General features: G+C 34.2%; 1 protein-coding gene across 1 annotated transcript; it reads left to right on the plus strand.

The window, feature by feature from the left end:
- The first annotated feature begins 4,293 nt into the window (after positions 1-4,293).
- Positions 4,294-21,727, plus strand: LOC149788996 (uncharacterized). Its single transcript, XM_089975154.1, has 9 exons — positions 4,294-4,376; positions 7,044-7,114; positions 8,562-8,768; positions 11,481-11,642; positions 12,434-12,463; positions 13,170-13,329; positions 13,719-13,836; positions 14,415-14,501; positions 21,602-21,727. Exons 2-8 carry the CDS (start codon positions 7,060-7,062, stop codon positions 14,493-14,495), a joined length of 813 nt encoding a protein of 270 aa, XP_089831280.1. The 5' UTR covers positions 4,294-4,376; positions 7,044-7,059; the 3' UTR covers positions 14,496-14,501; positions 21,602-21,727.
- The last annotated feature ends 99 nt before the right edge of the window (positions 21,728-21,826 follow it).

A 21,826-nucleotide genomic window follows, 5' to 3' on the forward strand; every position in this document is an offset into this window, starting at 1 on the left:
GTGTGTGTGTGTGTGTGAGTCTGCGCGCGTATGTTGTGTGTGTGTGTGTGCGTGTATTGGTCTCTGTTTGTCCCTATAAAACTCACTTTATCCCTATCAGATACACTCTACCTACCTACCTACAGTAGCGCGTATTCAGGTCAGCCGCTTGCAACACTGTTGCCATTTATCCCCTAGTGTTCAGTACAGTGACGTCACTGACGCTGGAAATTTTGAGACTATAAATATCGACTTGGGGATTTCCACATTTTGTAGCTATACATATATACTAGAATTCATAAACAGGAACGCCACTCAAGCTGAGGCTATAAAAAGATAGTGGGATTTTCCAAAGGAAAAACCCACAAGTTGGAGCTATAAATAGATAGTGGGATTTCATAGGAATTTCAGCTGATTATAGATACATAGGTATTTATCCACGATCGTCACAGAAGTTGATATTGTAAGTAGTTACTAATTTTATCCATTTTAGTCTAAACCATTGTAACTTAATTTTCGGGGATATGTTTATTTTCCTTTAAATTCTGGGACAATTTCGTCATTTTAACGTTACTTTTAGTCACATCCATTTTGTCGTTGAGCATTTCCTTGATTATAGCTATTTATAGCATCATTACAATTATGCAAATTTTTGAACACCCTAGCAAGATTTCAGGTCTTCGTAATGCTTTATATATAAATCCCACGCTTGTACTAGTGTATGTATGTTTCTGTCTCTGTTGTGTTTGACCCTCTACCATCATTGTCCCTAGATAGTCCCACCATGTTCAATCCCCCTTGACGCTATACAGATCCACCATGTTCAATTTCCATATGTTAAATTCCCTTGAGGCTATATCCCCCAGGGGTTTCCGTAATGTTAAATTTCCCATTGTCCCTAGACAGTCCCACGATCTATTCCCCATGTTAAATTCCCATTGTCCCTAGACAGACCCACACTATAGTCCCCTGTTCCATTCCCCTTGTCCCTAGACAAGCCCAAACTCTATTCCTCATGTTAATTTCCCTTGTCCCTAGACAAGCCCAAACTCTATGTTAAATTCCCATTGTCCCTAGAGTGACCCACGATTTTTCTCCATGTTAATTTCCCTTGACGCTAATCTGACCCACGATTTTTCTCCATGTTAAATTTCCCTTGACTCTAATCTGTCCCAGGGGTCTCTGTAATGCTAATTCCCATTGACGCTAATCTATCCCCATTTACTACTGGCGAGCCTATACAAAGTTGCAACCCATTTGAATGCAGGAGTCCATGACAAAAATCAGAGTGAAACTGTGTGACTGTTCACAGGGGCAGTGGAGTATTAAGTACTTTCTGACCCATAATAACTGTGCAATATTCATGTCCAAGCCCGAGTAATAAACTTACTCAGGAAATAAAATAGAAGTGCCAGACTCAACGGTTCCAAATGATATACTGGCTACGGGTAGATTTCTTATCTCAACGGCGCAAGAAGCTCGGGCAAAACGACACCCGCAATTGCTGTCTTTCGTAACAGTGAGTGCTGGTTCCTTCGCGGACCAATCGCCTGCTAAAGGTACATGGCATCGGTATGACAGTGATATACGTGCTCAAATCTACTGCATTTTCTTTCGCTAGAATTTCCATAGAACATGCACTCCAGAGAGTGCTGGTCAAGAATATATTCCGAATGTCACTATTTGGAACGAGATTTGCACAGTTTTCCGCCACATTCTCGACATGAGTGAATAGAACTACAAGTTGTCTGCTGTGATGACCAAGGCCAACTCCTGCCCATAGCCGAGGATCTTCAGTATGATCTGCAGCGCTAGTTCGCAGAAAGTGATGACTGCTACGAAGAGATTGAGGAAGACTACTGCACCAAATGCGAGGCGGTTACAGACCCAAAAGAGACTATGATCCTAAAATCTGACAGTACCCATTGCCAGTGGATACACCATGCTTTTTCCACATGTCGCTTCTGTAATTTTTCTGGAGCAGTGGAAGCCAGCTAACACGCTAGTGGCTTTCAGAGCAGCGGTACGTGACAGGGCCCAACAATTTTGTTTGAGCGACACAAAAAATAATTTTCAGACTTGCGGGTCCCTTTCTAGCAATACGAACAGAATAGACGGCGCCAAAATATCTGTATTATCATTCCTAGACAAACCAGCAGAGGGAGCTTTTGCTAGACTACATCGTCGAATCAGCCGTTGCTGTTGACGAGAGTGCTATCAGCATGTCGATTCTACAAATGGGACTGTCTATGCAATAAATGTGAACATCTAGCAAGGTGTACCACAACAAGAAGAAGAAGAAACTCCGCAATGTCTTGATTCTCCAGGATCATCTCCGGTGTGTGTTCTAACCTCGATTATTTGATAGCGCTTTGACTAAGACTCTTAACTTCAGCTTCTTGCCGCGCCACCGGCCCCAAAAAGGAGGGGTGCTTTATGCATGTTAAGCAGGCGCCGACTGAACAATAAATCCTTAATGTAATCAAGTGAAAGAGTCTCTCACATAAATGCCAGGACTAACTCAAAAGTCATATTCAAGGTCCACGAAGTGTTACATCTTGAGCAGTAGCATAGTTACTGCTGTGCGCTTGCAACAACGAAATATACTATGTGTCTACAAACCAAACAGCACGCATCAGTTTAATGTACCTCCCATAAAACACTTGAAGAAATATATGAAGTTGACATGTTTGTAATGTAACAAAAGAGATGTGCTGTGTTGATTTGCCTATCGGAAACTCAAGTTAATGGCGAAGCAAATGGTGCCCTTGTAGTAAAGTGGGAGAGGGGGATATTGGATTTTGCTGACATATAGACACTACCCAAGGTGAAACGGATGACCGAATCGGGGAGAAAACTCACCGAGGACCAAGAATTTATAATATCAAAGTAAGCATAATGATAGATCCCCTGAGCTTTTCGGAGTGTCCAAATACGAAGACACAGCGCTCATAGTCGAGGCTGAACAGGAACCGACAACCTCCCGATACGAGAGACCCTAGCCTCCAACCAACGCATATTTTTAATTTCGTTTATACAATGCTTGCGCTGATTTATACAGTGAAAATTGTTGTTGGGTCGGGGTGCTGTCGAAACATTAAAGAGTGGATGTATCAACCAGATTTCAGAGCGTAACATCTTTAAAAAAGATATTAGAGAGTTTGCTTATAAGGATTTGGGATTTTCATTTTGTTTATGTCTGCTTTGCAAATAATCAGTCATATTGTTAAAACTATTCAGTGAACTTGAATAAAAGTTAGAAATATATTTCCATTCTATCATTATAGTCAATCTGATTGAAACTAGATCTCCACTGTCCAACTGTTATTATCCCTGAAACTATTTTCATAAGTTCCATAAAAATAAAACGGTATTTCTAAGGCAATAACATTTTTCTGTGAAATTCAACAACCCATCCAGATGAAGTTTAGTGACTTTTTAGCCAGTTTCAAATCGACTTTAGTCTTTTTCTTAGAGTTTGGTTTGATTTTTTTTAGTGAGTTCAACCGGTCTTAAATATTATTTTTGGTGAATTTATCAAAAGAAGTACTTCTAGTACTGGGGGTGTCACTATCATTTCAATTCTTGACATAAAGCAAGATCAGAAAGTATTTCCAGAAACAAACATAAAACGTACAATCGAACAGAAATTTATCACCAAAAGGATAATATACGTAAATTAATATATAATTTTGTTGGATAAAAATTGAAAACAGAAAAAACTGAAGCAATCATTAGCAAAGAATGAAACTGATTTTTTAATTTTCAAAATATTGTTTATGATTTATTTATTAGTTTTGATCGATCACATAAATTATAACAGATATTTGTAAATAATTCGATGTCACGGAACATTAAGACGAAAGTTTGCTTAAACGCTCCCCTGCATTTCAGAAATTATTAAAAATCAACTCTTACAGGTTCTGTTTTGTAGTGCCACCTTAAAAGTATGCCCAGTTATTTTTGAAAGATTTTGTGAAATTGAGCTATTGTCCAACAAATCAAGTATGTGTTTCACTTCCTGTTTGCTCTTATCTCTTGAAACGTACCTGCAATTCAGAGAAAAAACAATCAATAACTTTCCTTGAAGAAGAAGATAACCCATTTCTTATAGCTAAAACGGTCTTCGACCCAAGGGCGAAATGTTGTGTTGCTATGTTAATGACGCACGTAGATGTGTCTAAACTGAGAAATCGATTGATTTTGAAGTGAGTGATATTTACCTTACCAATAGCATTCAAATTAGTGATACAGTCAAATCATTTATGTTGTTTTTTTAAAAATATCTTTGTGATAAGATAAGCCGAAAGTAAAATAGTGATTTTTCTTCGCATACAGCTAAATTTTTAGTTATTCCACGAAGAAATGGTGAAAGGTGAGGACCATCATTTTGAGATGTAAGTGTAAAAAGATTTCAAAGTCGTGTGTTTCCAATAATTAATGAATATCAGTACAGCGTTTATTAGTTGCGAACTTTATATATTCGAAACTTATCTATATTATCATAGGTCAGCATTAAGAAAAGTTTCAAATTTTGCATGATTCAGAAAATGCGTTGTTATCAAAGACTCTCAATTAAGGCACGTAATGCTTTGTCTTTAACAAACTGAGCTTCCGCTAAGTACATTGGTTGTACAGCAGATTTGCAAGGAATAAGAATGATTTTGAGCCTGGAATAACAGTTTCTGAAAAGGGTAAACTCTTTTCCTGAACGTCTGGAAATAAAAATGAAAGCTGTGGTGCGACAACAATTTTTTGCATGAAATCCCGTTATGTCGATAGGTGAAGTTTTGATTGAAGTTTAAACTCGCTTCTAATGGAATTGATTTGATTTTCTCGTAATTTTCAGTAAATTGTATCGATTGAAAGTCGTTGTAATAATAATAATAATAATAATAATAATGATAGGAAGGACATTTTAAAGTTATGATAATATGTGTTGTAATTCTAATGATAAAGAGGATGCTGTTTTTTTCAACCTCTTCTTCTTCTTTCACTGTTTGAAAACCAATTACACTAATTGTAGGCGACAAAAAGTGGAAAATGTAAATTAGTCTTGAAAGAGTTGATATGATGCCTTAGTGATATTTTCTTACAAGATCAGACACATTTCTTTGATCCTTCTGCCAAGATTTTAATTTTAGATATTTATTAAATAATATAGTATCTAATACAGTTTTGTTCTCTTTCAAAACGTAATCCTATCAATCATTAATGATGTCTGCTCACAAATTCGCTACGGAAACAGAGAGAATAATATCATTAGTTAAAAGATGAATATACGTAGAATGTGTAACACAAAAAATCGGGTGAATTGAATTTCCAGTAAAAATATTCATTCTATACAGATTTAACGAATACGAATAGAAAAAGCACTAATATGTGCACTGTAGCACTCTTGACTAATCCAACCATAACATACAAATAATTTGGTCAGAAATTAAAACAAATGAGTAAATATATTAACTGATTATTTGCAGATATAAATATTTATGACTTAATTTCGTTAGATACAAAATAATTTGGTATGTTTACTAATGCATGTACATGACATAAAATTAATATTAGGGTTCCATTATTTAAAGATATAGTAGCAATACTAAGTCCAAATCAGTATACCTAATTTAATCAGCCAATTTTGAAGTGGGGTTGGGATGATCTCCAAGTTGGATAATACCCTTGCCCTAAAACAATATATTAATCCAGTTTTGGAATTGTTCAAATTTACTTCTTTTTATTAAAAACAGTGCTATTCTAAATTCAGAGTAATCATAATTTAAGTCAAGTTATAACAGGCGTTCAACATGGATCGACATTAGGTCAACTTCTCTTTCTTCAGTATATACATGATACTGATGAGGGAATGCTTTATCCAGCATATCTAGTCTTTACAAGGTTTGGAGAAATCAATTTACTACACAAATTCTATCCTAAAAACACTTTGACAAGCAATGGTAAATACTTATTACGTATAATTGAGCTATTTAACTCTTTTCTCAAAATTATAGGCACAGTGTAATTAGAAATCGTCCTCCGTAACGTTTTTCGTCTAAGTGGTCGCAATCTCACGTGTATTGTCAATTCTTTTGTTTTACTGAAACTGGGTATCACCAGCAGTTTGTGATATGATTGCATATACTGAATATAAAAAACTTAAACATTACATTACAATCGTTTCTGTATAGATTTTGCTTTAAATTTCAAAATGCAAAAAAACTGAAATACGAGTAATGATTTGCCTGTAAAGAAACTGCACGCCAAAGCAAGTAAGTGAAACAGGTTAAAAAGTTTTTAAAAAATATTTTTCTCGGGTGTCTGTCTCGAGACGTCTGTTGTACTTACCAAACACTCATGCCACTGAGGTATGTATAACTTGGAGAACTAGGCGGTGTATCACGTAAATGTCATTACAAAACTTGCAAGTTTTAAACATTATTTTTTATTCTGGTTTTAAAATGTCACATTTTTAACTATGTTAGTAAAGTGATATCCTTTGTATGGGTGAAGTACAGAAATGCATCAAATTTAATCCTGCCCAGTTAGACCCATGTTCAATGGGTAAGCCCAGGAAACCTAGTCTAAACTGAATTACCTCAGTTAGTATAGTGACGGAGTCAAGGGGCAGGGCATTCGATACCCCATCCCCCAGGCACTAGTTGCCATTTCCTCAGCACGGCATAGTGAATAATGTCCTAAATGTGCGGTTAATACCGAGAATAAAAACATATATGTTTTTATCAACTTCACTTCGAAGAGGTGAGCAATAATGTATTCTTTGGAATGCTGTGTCTCGGAGTATATATCAGTCGATGAACTTTTCCTGAAAAATCATATCTTATGGATAGCAGCCTCTAATATTAATGCAACCATAAAATGCATTATGTCGGAGTAGATCAATTGCTGATCTTTCAAGTAAAGGAATATATATATATATATATATATATATATATATATATATATATATATATATATATATATATATATATATATATATATATATATATATATATATAATCATGAATCGTGGGGTTTTTTTTGTATTTCTTTTACATTTGTACTTTCAGAAGCCTATTTTAAGAGATGGGACAAATGAAGTTACCCATAATTCTAGTTGCTTGCTGTTTTGTTGTGGCAGGTAAGGATAATTTTATTCTAGTACACGGTCTACTAGACACTTGGCCAGATTAGTTGGAAATGTTGTCAAACAACAATTAGTCCATCATATTTTGTCTGAAAAGCAGACACGGTCATTCTACAAATTTTATTCTTACTGGTTGTTGAAACATAAGTCCAAAGGTGTTGTGCACACATAAGGAACAACAAAATAAAATCATAACTCAGAGGTTTTACGTCCTAAAATATATACAGACATTCCTTATCATTAATATTGAGCGGAACAAATGACTAACGGACGGACAATGCCTTATCCATAACTTTGAACAAATAGTTGATAAAATGTGAATTTCCAGTATTTGAAAAGGTTGTTTTCTTGGTCTTGATTAAAATTCCAGTTAAAAATTTTTTCAGTTGCAATCAAGAAACTAAGGAGAAAGAATGTGTTCATGACTTTTTTACTCGAATCCCTCCGAAAGCTATTTATTACATATTTTGATCTGGGTCGGACAATATTCAATGCCTATAAATAGCTCACATGCGCATGATTTAAAGTTATAACAATATAAAAATCAATGGTCATAATAAATAACAATAAATCAACTTATTGTATAGAATTACAAATATACTGACCAGTTGAAAATTACTTGTTTACGGTAAGTAATGCATAAAAAGAAACTAAAGAAGATAGAAAAGGAAAGAGGTGTAAATCATTTACATCGTCTGGATTTTTCAGTAGATTTTGCCGTCATAATCATGGCTAATTTAACTTCAAAGAGAGACAGTCAGAAAGTAACAGAGTTTAGTCCAAATTTTCTTCGGAGTTTTAAAAGATCAGAAAAAAATACATTTGTGTACGGTTGCTGTGCAAACCATTCACTTTGCCAAGGAAGACACCAGAAGCACAGCTTTCGTATGATGTCATAAGAAACATTCTTACAAAGTTTGTTCATAAGCAGCTCAATGTTTTCGTAGAAATTGCTGTTCGACGTTAAAATATAGTTCCTATTTATTTAATGTAGAAACAACAAAGTTGTTCGGGAATCCACCAAAACGTCTACAACATATATCGGTTAAAACATTATTACATTACCTTGATAGAAAATGGGAAACGAACATCGCTATGAACATCTAACTGGCTAAGCAGTTCTTAAAAGACTTAAAATAAGAGCGTTCCACCAGGTTGAAATGGAAGGTACATTTTTGGTAAAACTTATTTTAAGAAATTTTCCTTTAAAGTTTTTTGAACATTTGCTTTTTACTTGGATAAGATGTCGATATTTCGTAGTCCACATGATTGATGTGGAATCCGCGTAGCTAAGTTGGAAGACGCCAAGCAAAAAAATCTCTGTTAGTCAATAATGGACTGCTTGGATGTTCTACAGATGTCAGGAAAAGTATTTACAACTGGTTGCTGCCAAATCCGAATTAGTGATGCTAAAAAGTACTGTACAAGTGTCTACTTCCAGCATCTGCATGCGGAATCAAAAACCCTGCTCCCTTGCCTGATCTGGAGCGAAGGGCACGAAACTATATTGCTGCCAACGGCGAGCCTTTAGTACAAGATCAAAATCTTCGAGAAACCTGGTACAGCGTAGGGGATTGGGCCATGCCTACCAATCAGACAATGCCGGATATAGCAACATGCGGAACATACTATCCTACCTGGATGGAAGGTAATAATGAATTAATATATGTCGTGATATCAGGTTCTTACATAGTATAATATTAGAGACAAGATTTATTTATGCCTTTCAGTAAAGTAAGATGCGTCTCAGATGTGTCCACGCCATGTTTCTCGCAGTACAACAATTTGTATTTAGTTCCATGTTGGAATGGTCAATCTGTTGATTCACATATTACGTTATTTCATTAGCAGATATAAAATATCTCAATGAAAGTCATGTTGTCCATATTTTAGTAGTTCTCACACGATTGCATTCCACAAAAAGCACATAAATAAAAATTTGCACTTACGTGTTTACAGTTAGATATTCGCGGAACAGTCCCTTTCTTGCAAGGGGCAAGAAATACGACACAAACATTAAACTAGACTAGAACTCACACAATAGTACAGCATTAGCACTTGAAGCCAATAAAACGTTAAGTGTCTAGTGCATCAGGACGTCGGAAAAAGCTGCAAACACAGTACGTAATTCTATTGATTTATTATGAAGTACTAGCCCTTGAGATTATAACACCAAGCGTTGTGTGTGTGTGTGTGTGTGTATGTGCGCGCGCGCGCGCGCGTGCTTGTGTGATTATGTGTCTTTGGCTAAATAAATTCTAGAATTTCCTGAGATCTCTGAAAGTCCTTGACATTGTGAGTTCTGGACCCCCAGTCTCCAGGAATCGAGGGTCCTGATAATAAAAACTCAGGATCGGGTGAGATAAGAGCGAATCAATCACTGGGTAAGAACGTATCAACATTCAAGCAAATGAATAATGTTTAAAATAGTAGATATCATTCTTCGCCCTCAAATACGAAAATTCTTTGTTTTTCTTTTCCTTCATGTAATTACTTTTCTTGCCAGTTAGGGTTTTTATATAATCTTTTGGTGAAAATGTACATCAGTTGGATTCAAAGTTTCAGAAAGGTGAGGATCCCACAGATAGTTAAACAGGATGCACACTATGAAAAAGCTGGGGATCCAAGACAATCATTGGAAAGTACAGGATGAGCTCTGTCTAATCAACTCCTTATCCGATTCACGTCATATTTGGAATATAATATCATCAGTACCCTAGTTCTCTCAGTACCACTCGTGCCTCTGGGTGGGGCTATGAGGCAGAGAACTATAATGGTGACACGTGTTGTTTAAAAGTTTTCTTCAAAGTTTTCTCATTATAGATATTTCCAGAACATCTTGCCCGATTAACCTCAAGCTTGATGCACGATATCATCACATATTCTTGGTGTATTTTGTGCATCTGCGTTCTTCCCCTGGGTGGGACTATGGGTCACAATTTATAATAGGATCACATTTGTTTATTAAAGGTTTTGGTTGAAGTCTTTTGGAGCCCTTGTATTTCCATCGTTCCTTCACCAATTCACCTCATGCTTGAAACAGAAAATCATGACATACTCTCTTTCTTTCAGCATCACTCTCATTCATGGTGTCAGTCCGGGGGTGGAACCTGGAGTTAAAGAATTATACTGTGGAAATAGTGTAGTTAAATGTTTTTTCATCACTTATATTTCCGTAATCATCTACCCGATTCACTTCTTAAGATATAATATCATCATATACCCTCTTCTCACAGCACCAGTTCTGCCCCTGTGTTCTGTCCCTGTGTGGAAATGCGGGTCAAAAATTATATTGGGAACACTTTTGGTTAAAGGTGTTGGTTCATATTTCTTCTTCACTTGTATTTCCACAACCAATCCACCTCATCATACACTGACATCATGACCTTTACTGCTCCTACCCCTGGTTCAAGTCCTTGGGAGGGGCAATTGAGTTATTATGTGGAGCACATTTTGGTTTACAGTTTTATTTCCAAATCTTAATGAACATTTCATTCAGTTCTTTATAAATCTGGAAATCGTAGGATCGCAAACTACACTTTTCACTATACTACTGTTTTTTTACTGGATTACGTCAATGGATGGGGACACAAGGAAAAGAAAAACGATCTCTTTGGGTTAAGTTTTCTTTTGTTTCTACTAATATTCAAACATGACACTTTGGAAGAACATGATGTCAAGAAGTAGGTCACGCTATTATTATTATTATTATTATTAGTAGTAGTAGTAGTAGTAGTAGTAGTAGTAGTAGTAACAGCATATTTTAAATAAAACATGATCACATTATTGCCTTTCGCAATATTCAACTCTTATTCTTGGATTATATCCTTGGAGGGAACAATTGTATTAAAAAGCATGATACCTGCGAGTGTGTAAGGATAATAGACTTTGATTTTGACGCATATATATATATATATATATATATATATATATATATATATATATATATATATATATATATATATATATATATATATATATAAGTCATATGTCCTTTACTTCCTATAATATTCTTGCTCTTCTGTCACGCTCCTAATGTTGACAATGTGGTCATCAGATTATGACCTTTGATATAAAAACAACTCTTTTTGAAGATTTATCATGTGTTTCTCTCAGCACAGTTCTTGTTTTCTTGTATCTTAGCTACTTTTAATAGCGGATCACGTAATCTTGAAAAGCCTTCATATCAGTGTGTTTTTAGTAGATATTTTAAACATATTCTTTCAAAAATTCTTTTTACGGTTTTCTCAGGTTAGTAACAACAGCCCAATTGGTGAGCGGAGCAGCATGTAAAGTAAATATAGTCAAGTAGTACGTGATTTAGTATCTTTAAACATGAACTTTTTTTTAACTTTGTCAGGCACGAATCCAAACGAGGCTGATGGCGAAGTCGTCCGATTCGCTTGCATCATGGATTTCTTCAGCAGCTGTAGTAAAAGAGTGGATATAAAAGTCATTATGTGCAATGGAGTTTTGCTCTATTATCTGAAACCAACTGCACTTAATACCGCTTACTGTTTTGGTAAGTAAAACATATTGGAAAGGAGAGGCGAAAGCTATTGATGGGGAAACATCCAGACCGTAGACATGCATAACTAAAAAAATCAAGCGATTAGAGGCACGTGCGGTAGAAACAAATAACGCAGAGCGTTTTGCACTTCAAAACTACTAATCTGGCATTAAGTTAAAGCAAGTACCACAAAGAGAAAAATCTTAATGCAATCGTATAACAAATTTGGATCAGCCATGATTTGAGAACTTGTAATGTTTTGGTGTATGTATGTATGTATGTATGTATGTATGTATGTATGTATGTATGTATGTATGTATGTATGCATTCATGTATGTATGTATTGTGTGTGTGTGTGTGTGTGTGTGTGTGTGTGTGTGTGTTTGAAACTTGCTTACTGAGGCTAAACAAAGATGTCTTTGGCCAAAATCAAAGAATTTAAAGAAATTCTTTAATGCTTTATAATTAGACTGAACATTTATATTTATAGAGTATCAGGTAATCACTGTGCCGCTTATGACGGCAACTGTTAAAAAGATTCACTTTAACTAAAAACAATGTATCATAGATCTCTTTCTTCTTTATACGTTACAATTATGCAGCAAAAACGTGAACAATCTAAATTTAAATCTTCTGGTTGTCTCCTTAAATGATGCTGGAATTGCATTGAATCCATGTAGCTTTCTTATTATATCAGACGATACCATATTTGATCAGACGATACCATATTTGATTAGACGATACCACTGCTTGACTATAAGAAAACAGGAGTCTGATTTACTAATTTTCTTCTCTTTCTATAGATCCCAAACATTTGCAGATACCTGGCATCAGTGAGCCTCCTCCTCCGCTCTCTCTCTCTCTCTCTCTCTCTCTCTCACACATTTTACAAATGTATTTTGCTTTATATAAACATAAAACAGTGACAGCCATCTTGCTACACTATATAAGTTGATGACTTACTTAGATATAAAATAATCTGTTAGGAAGTGTTATGTCAGAATATTTAATGACTGGTAATATTTCTTTAATCCCCCCCCCCATTTTAGAATTAGCGTCTGAGTAACGCTACGGTACATAAAATAAAATAATCCTAGGTTTAAAGTAGGCCTCAGATCAGTGGCCTATTAGAAGGGGACCTTCAAATAGTCATTTAGTTTAAGTTAGTACATTTAGTCAATGTATCCTTGAGTGTATCAGTAGATATCATCCGTCTGTTTCCAAGTACCAAACAACTCGATAGATCATCAAGAATATGTAGATAATCATCTATACGAAGTATTACCATAGCTCGATTGGCCTTTAGGTGCATACATTAATACCATGTGTGTGTGTGTGTGTGTGTGTGTGTGTGTGTGTGTGTGTGTGTTTTTTAAGCGGGTGAGATGAGAATATGGTGGAATATTCTTTGAAGGCGGCTTATATGAACAGTATGGGATGGATGTCTATGTTTTTCCACGAGCGTAGGAAAATTATCATGCGCCTGTAATTTCCATTATCTTGGCTTGAATGTAATTTATCTAATTAAATATGTTTTAGAAATTGCTCCACCCCCTCAATTCCGTCCTCGTTCTGCATCTGTTGAGTGTGAGCTCAAGTGGAAGGACCATCCATCAGGGAAAGCGAAGCTGCCTTATTTGATTTTTTCATGTAGCTTTGACACAAGTACTAATAAAGACTATTGGTATTATGTCATGTGGTGAGTTACATACATACATACATCCATCCATATATATATATATATATATATATATATATATATATATATATATATATATATATATATATATATAATGGTGGTCGTTTTCTTATGAAAGTATGCTGTTTATAATGCTATAATACCGCTTTTTATGAACAAAATGGTGTAACTGACGTGGGTTGTATTCTGTAAAGTTATTTCCATGCATTGCTTATCATATGAAAGCATTAGATTGGCTGACACTCGCCTCCTTTCCTCATCACGAGTTTGTCTGAATCAACCAGTCAAATTCACTACTCACTATCCATAAGTTCTGAAGTTAAGATGAAAATGTTCAATGTTCAGTACACTTTTCTAAATATTTGGAACATATTTCCTATTTTATGTAGGTATATAGATGATACCTTCTTCATGATTATTGGGCCCCAACCAGGAAGTAATATTGCAGACACTGCACTGACAGAGGAACACCTTATTAAGGAAGGAATTAAAACCCTTGGGATAACGGTACTGATTGTGCTATTAATAGTCGAGCAAAATTATCGGCTTTCGTTTCAAAGATAAGCATTTCCATTCAGTATTCTTATGTATCCGACGCAAGCTCAATCTACAAATGTTCTGCTTCTTTTTAAAACAATTTTTCTTGAATATCGATTAAGAAATACAAAGAAAACTTCTCATTCCACTAGCCCTCACTATTCTTGATGTTTTATGTAAGTTTAGAGATAAAAAAGTTGTTATAAATACATTTTGATAACGCTTGGTGGAGAGATAAAGGAGTTGTTACAAATGAATTTTGACAATTCTTGGTGTTTTATGTGCGTGCATAGATACAGGAGTTGTTAGAGATCAAAACTGATACCCACTGTATGGAAATCGAGCTTACTCGAACAAAAGTTACATCCATGTTGGTAAGTTTCAATGTTGTTCTTCTTTGAGGCTGGGAGTGGAGTTGTGGGTAGACTGTTGAAAAGATACATAGTGTGCTTAATGGATGCTGATAGCATTGTGAAATAGTTATCAAATCAACATTAGTTTAAAAGTCTTATATTAATATATCGTTTTAGTTGTTCATCTGTTTTCAGCTGAAATGTGGTGTACGTGTGAGGGAAGGAGAACATGGAATAATGGGGAACATAACGCATAGTTCTTCATTTTTCGCTTGAATCAAGGTATGTTTCACTAAATTGAAGATTGAAAAGTTTTAAAGGAAATACAGTGGTTATCTGTGCATGACAAAGGTCTCAAGCTTGAATCCCTTGTAAGACGCGATTTTTCTCGCACACTATCTACTTACCCTGTCAGAAATAAATTAGGTAGTTTTCTTACTAAAAAAGTCACTTCTGGATTTTCTGTACATTGCTTGTTTATAGGTTAAAAAATAAACAGAAATGTATCGTTGCAGTATTTTTACCTTCACGTCCGATACCACAGTAAGTATAGTGTTATAACAGGTTCCCTGGTGATCATATGCTCATCTAGCAGAGTGGTTCGAAATTACCTGGAAGTCACTCTGTTTCATTTGAAAACAATACTCGTGAATTACTGAACGACTATCTCTCTTGGAAGACATGACTCTGACGATGGTAATGGATATGGTTCGATTATTTCATTTTCAAAATCGCTAGGGTGAACTTTAGACAAAATTTCTCGTATTGGGTGAAGCAGAACATTATTTGTTGCTGGATTTTTGAGTGATCTGAATCCTTTTTGAGCGGTAGATTATTCAAGTTTTATTTGATTATGGTTCTGTCTCACATTATATTTAAACAACTACGTACGATGATGATGCAATTAGTTATAATTAGACTTCAAACAAAAGATCACACTACTGATCAGGCATTTACAGAAAGGGAAAGGAAACTGCGACGTTCAGAAGAAGAAAAAAAAACTATTTGGAAATCAACACTACCACACTCAAGATAAAGTTGAAGATACGTGTTATGTCGGCCAAAAGAAATATCATTGGGAATGCAGGGTGTCCACAGTGCCAAATAAAAAAATATTTATCATAAAAAAGAGAAACCAGGTCACAACAAATACTTGAAGATACCTTTAATATATGTCTTTAAGAGTTTCAAAGCAAGACAATAAAAAAACAATAGATTTTTTTTGTGAAATGATTGTCATTTTTATTCAAATCCAAATATAACTCATTCTCCGTAAAAACGAATGCCATCAGTTGAGTAATAGAAGTGTGTGTGTGTGTGTGTGTGTGTGTGTTAAGGAGCTACACGAACAGACAACCAATAAACCAGCATCCCTTTTAAATAAAAATGAATCTTTTGCTATTTCGTAAGTGTTTTTCACAGATATTCGTAGAAACGTTTCGTACATCTAAGACAAACGTTTGCATAAGCTACTCTTTTGCATGTGAGGTAGGCAATAACTCGGTAAACTGTAATAGGGAACCTGCGTGATGCTTATTAAAGAATGGCGACGAAGTGGACCAAATACCGCACCCTTTCCCTTTCTCCAACACAAAGCCATAAAACCAGAACCTTTAAAGACCTTTACGCTTTTAAAACTTAGAAATATTTTTAATTAGAGCTTTTTTCGCAGAATAACTACATTTTTTACAAATCCAGATTTTCATACTTTAAAATATGCCGACCCCAGAATTTTTCTTCCCTAGCCAGTTGTATTGTCGGCCTAAAGAGAAAATCATAACTCTGTGTGCGTGTATGAATGAGAGAGAGAGAGAGAGAGAGAGAGATTGTCGAGTTATATGTCGATGAATATACGGAGTTAAACTTTTTTGTTAAAGGAAAAGGGTAAGCAATGCATCTTTATTTATTTGTTTATATCAAAATTGTTATTTCATCAGTTTATTATATGTATCGACTTTTATTTATTTCAAATACATGTACGTACTTGGAGATCCTGAAGCTCTCGGTTCAAACGACAAACCAGCCGAGTCCATTTTGTATTAGGCTGTAAATATGACGTTTATTGCAATCCTTTATGTCATTGACAACCTTCTGAACTTTTTTATATTCATTGCAATATTAGGAATACAGTTTTAATTGAGTTTTAATTCCACTTTTGGTTCAATTACTTGCACTATGAGACCAAAATCTGAAAAATGTGTACCATTCATTCGTACTTCAACACCTCTCTGTTTATAGGCTCGTCAAGTCTTGGAATAAAATTAACATCATATCCACTGGGACGTGCTGTAGATCAATTATTATAGATCCGGGGTCGTCTCTGAATACTCTCTCTCTCTCTCTCTCTCTCTGACACATGCACACATACACACACACTTCATAATCTCTCTCAACAAAGGATTAAGTCAAATTAATCACTATATCTGTTTCAAAAAATCTTAACTTTATAACCCAAACAATGGGTTTAAAAAATTGTTTTTACTAAATAATACATTGATCCAAAGAAATAAAATTTGAGAAACTATTCGGTTAATCTCTCCGATTATTAGATATCAGATCATTTAGACAATAAGTCGTTTAATCTTTCTGTCTATTGTATCCACTCTGCTCTGATAAGGTTTGATAAGTTTAATGCTTGACTTAAACTTTAGAAACCATCTTTGTGTTTGTAAAACATGTATGTCATCCACTGATGGAAATTAAAAAAAAATAACTAAAAGCAATGAAGTCTGATCAAATCAGGTACATGTGTATATAAACGAGTCAACCGAACTGCATTTGCATTCGTCAGACAGTGAGACGTATTAATTTGGTCTCTAGCTTCATACATGTATATGTCTCTAGACTAGCAACAGTTGCTAATAGGCAGTCAACGTATACTGATGAATATTTGCTAGCATTTTTGTATACATACGTAGATGAAAAGATTAGATTTTCAAGTCATTAAAACAATCTTATTTGTTTGTTTTCTTTTTTTTCTTCTGACCCATCTTGAAACTGTTTAGAACTGGACATTTAAAAAATTAAACATTGTTAGCAAGATGAAGCATAAACCGCTTAAGGCAGAAAAATTCAATTTAATAGTACTATTTTTATTCGTATGTAGATGACCTGATTAAATATTTTGAATGTTCCATGAATGTGTTTGTTAATTTAATTATTTATTATTTTACACATTTAAAAAAACGTTTTTTGACTTCTTTTTGAATGAGAACCTCTTTAGAGTGATTAAGCAAACAAAAATCAAAAAACGAACTTGAGGTCAACTAAAAGAAAACTAAATGTCCGGCTTTTCTCATTTATAACTAAAACAAGTCCGAGACAAGAAATAAGATAAAATAAATAAGATAAAATAAATAAATAAATAAATAAATAAATAAATAAATAAATAAATAAATAAATACATAAATAAGTGAAAGTAGTACATGTACGCATCATCGACCTTTGAGGAAGAGAAAAGATGATGATTCCATTATTCTATTTTAAATAGCATTTAACTCTCCCGCCACCACAGTATGCACATTCATTTTTTGATGGAATTTTAATGTGTTTACTTGTATATTATACAAGACGGGTGTTTCATTTTCTTCTTCTGGTGCTTTTTATAAACGTTATCTTTATATAAAACACCAGTGCACTTAAAGAAAAAATAATGCTTATTAATATCAAAGGCCATTGCAATGTTCTATGAATTAAAACGAGTCCATTGCTACAGTTCTGAAATGGCTGAATGTCCTAACTGTAAAATATACAATTTTATTAAAACACGAGTTAATATATAGACTTGTATTATAACATTTTAATCAGTTCAGTAAATATATCGAGCAAATGATAATTATTTAAGAAAAGGGACGAACAAAATTATTCTGCAGATGGCTACAAACTCGAAATAGAAGATTGAATAAAGTCTGATTTAGGCTACCGATTCAATACTTTTTATACCTTATTCTTTGGATTTGCCGACGCTATTTGAGTGATGGCACCGCTATTTGGGTGATGGCACAGCTATTTGGGTGATGGCACAGCTGTTGGATAATAAGCATTTCCAGAATTCTGTGTAATCGAATGAACAGCCGTCTGTATACATTTCAACTGTTATTTTATATTTGGTTTAAATTAATTCAGTCGATTTTTGTAATTATTCACTGTGCACCATACAGTCCAGTTTTACCTGCATTATCCAGAGACAGATTTGCTATAATAATAGCTAGCTCAGGTTTACTTATTTGCAGCAATGTTTCATAATCACAATATTTGTGGCTTTGAAGAATCATTGTAGAAATATGCAGTTTCTAAGGAAATAGGAACATAAACAAGTGGGAATACTGTATTAATCTCGCTATGGAATCATAATAAACCGGTGGGAATAGTTTATTAATCTCACTATGGAATCATAATAAACCAGTGGGAATAGTTTATTAATCTCACTATGGAACCTTAATAAACCAGTGGGAATAGATATTAATCTCACTATGGAATCATAATTAACCAGTGGGAATAGTTTATTAATCTCACTATGGAATCATAATAAACCAGTGGGAATAGTTTATTAACCCCACTATGGATCATAATAAATTAGTGGGAATAGTTTATTAATCTCATTATGGAATCATAATAAACCAGTGGGAATAGTTTATTAATCTCACTATGGAATCATAATAAACCGGTGGGAATATTTTATTAACCCCCACTATGGAAGCAAAATGAATTAGTGGGACTAGTTTATTAATCTCACTATAGAATCATAATAAACCAGTGGGAATAGTTTATAAATCTCACTATGGAATCATAATAAACTAGCGCGAATACTTTATTAATCTCACTACGGAATAAACTAGTGGGAATAGTTTATTATTCTCACTACGGAATAAACTAGTGTGAATAGTTTATTATTCTCACTACGGAATCATAATAAACCAGTGGGAATAGTTTATTAATCTCACTATGGAATCATAATAAATTAGTGGGAATAGTTTATAAATCTCACTATGGAATCCTAATAAACTAGTGGGAATAATTTATTAATCTCACTATGGAATCATAATAAATTAGTGGGAATAGTTTATAAATCTCACTATGGAATCCTAATAAACTAGTGGGAATAGTTTATTAATCTCACTACGGAATCATAATTAACTAGTGGGAATAGTTTATTAATCTCACTATGGAATCATAATTAACCAGTGGGAATAGTTTATCAATCTCACTATGGAATCATAATAAACTAGCGAGAATAGTTCATTAATCTCACTACGGAATAAACTAGTGGGAATAGTTTATTATTCTCACTACGGAATCATAATAAACCAGTGGGAATAGTTTATCAATCTCACTATGGAATCATAATTAACCAGTGCGAATAGTTTATTAATCTCACTATGGAACCTTAATAAACTAGTGGGAGTAATTTATTAATCTCACTATGGAATCATAATAAACCAGTGGGAATAGTTTATTAATCTCACTGTGGAATCATACTAAACCAGTGGGAATAGTTTATTAATCTCACTATAGAATCATAAAAATCTAGCGGGAATAGTTTATTAATCTCACTACGGAATAAATTAGTGGGAATAGTTTATTAATCTCACTATAGAATCATAAAAATCTAGCGGGAATAGTTTATTAATCTCACTACGGAATAAATTAGTGGGAATAGTTTATTAATCTCACTATGGAATCATAATAAACCAGTGGGAATAGTTTATTAATCTCACTATGGAATCATAATTAACCAGTGGGAATAGTGTATTAATCTCACTATGGAATCATGATTAACCAGTGGGAATGGTTTAATAATCTCACTATGGGATCATAATAAACCAGTGGGACTAGTATATTAGTCACTCTCTACAGAATCGTTGTGTCAATATGAAAGTTTGTGCAATATCCAATTGGAACTAAGTAATGTAGAGATGGTGTGGATAATACCAACCGAAATATATCATTCAGTAATACAGATGTCCCTTTTATATTGCCTTCTTGTTTTAACTGACACTTATTATTTAGCTAAGGAACACGGTCATTATGAAATAACGCTTGCTATATACAAGGAACACAGTCATTGTGAAATAACTCTTACTATATGCAAGGAACACAGTCATTGTGAAATAACTCTTACTGTAAGCAAGGAACACGTTCATTATGAAAAAACTCTTACTGTCATTCATTATTAAAACATATTAATTCCATTTTCTTGAGGATACGACTCTGATTATGGTGATAATGAATATGATAATGATAATGATAGTTTTAATATGAGGGCTGAAGGTTGTGGGGGGGGGTGTTCTTGATTTATTAATGACATTTGCTTTTACCATAGGGAGTGAAAATATTGACATCGTCATATGTAAAAATGAAGAAAAATGTTTCATGTAATGAATAGAAGCTATGGGAAAAAACTTCGTCATCTAGTTTACATTTTTCCCCACATCTTAATTCATCTCTTTACTAGCATTAATAGTTTCTACATTATATTGGTAGGAATACCTCTCAGAGTATCAACACTTCCTGACCCTGACATACCGTATATAAAAGGGTATTTGTTCTGCCGTCACCTTTGACGGAATTTCATTAAAATCTTTTATTTGGTTCTACATACTTGTCTGGATTTTTCTGGCTAATCAACAAAGTAAAATTTATTATGCGTATATGAATGTTTAATAGTATTCATTCACAGAGATTGAGTATAAATATATTTAGAAATGACTTTTTGTTTTAGAGAAGACCAACTATACCGTATATATTGGAATGTCAGTCAAAATAATTCAGTCTTTGACTCAAACTCTCCATTAGCATACTTACAGAAACAACTTTACACTTTCACCCGCCACACAGGTACGTAAAAATGTAAGTGAAATTTACGAGAAAAAAATAACATATGTAATTCTCGTTTGTGAAACACTTGTAATCACGTATGAGTGTCGTATGTAAAAACTTACGAAAATCTTGGGCGTATGTTGTTTTGTGAAACGGTGTCCAGATTTGTAGAAACATAGTTATTACACAATATTTGTATGTATGTATCAATGTAGGTAGGTAAGTAGGTAGGTAACATTAAATCTGCATTTTTAGGTTCGCATGAACAAACCTCCTTAAATTACGTGCGCATGTTGCAATAAAAAAAAAAATATATATATATATATATATATATATATATATATATATATATATATATATATATATATATATATATATATGTGTGTGTGTGTGTGTGTGTGTGTGTGTGTGGTGTGGTGTGCGTACGTGCGTGCGTGCGTGCATGCATGTATGTATGTGTGTGTCACGAAAAAGAGTATCTTAGTTTGTCTCTTTCTCTCATTGATATTACACGCATTATACTACATATTAACTAATCAAGAATTTGCTGTTTTAAAATTCAGGTACTCACGCCTACACTTAAAATCGAAAGAGGGCGCGAAGCAGTTATATCTGTTCGCCCGACCGTCCCAGTCGGATGCGCCACGGCTGTTGCTAGGGATCCAGACTGCATCCTTGGGTTGCATATGATTGATCATTATACGAATTACGACTGCTCCAGTGTTGACGTTGCAGTTTCTGGAAATCATGTGTGTGGTGTTGAAATCTTGGGGATGGTTATACAGACG

The sequence above is a fragment of the Sinohyriopsis cumingii genome, chromosome 11, assembly GCF_028554795.1.
Source record: "Sinohyriopsis cumingii isolate HCF-2022 chromosome 11, ASM2855479v2, whole genome shotgun sequence".
NCBI lineage: Eukaryota > Metazoa > Mollusca > Bivalvia > Unionida > Unionidae > Sinohyriopsis > Sinohyriopsis cumingii.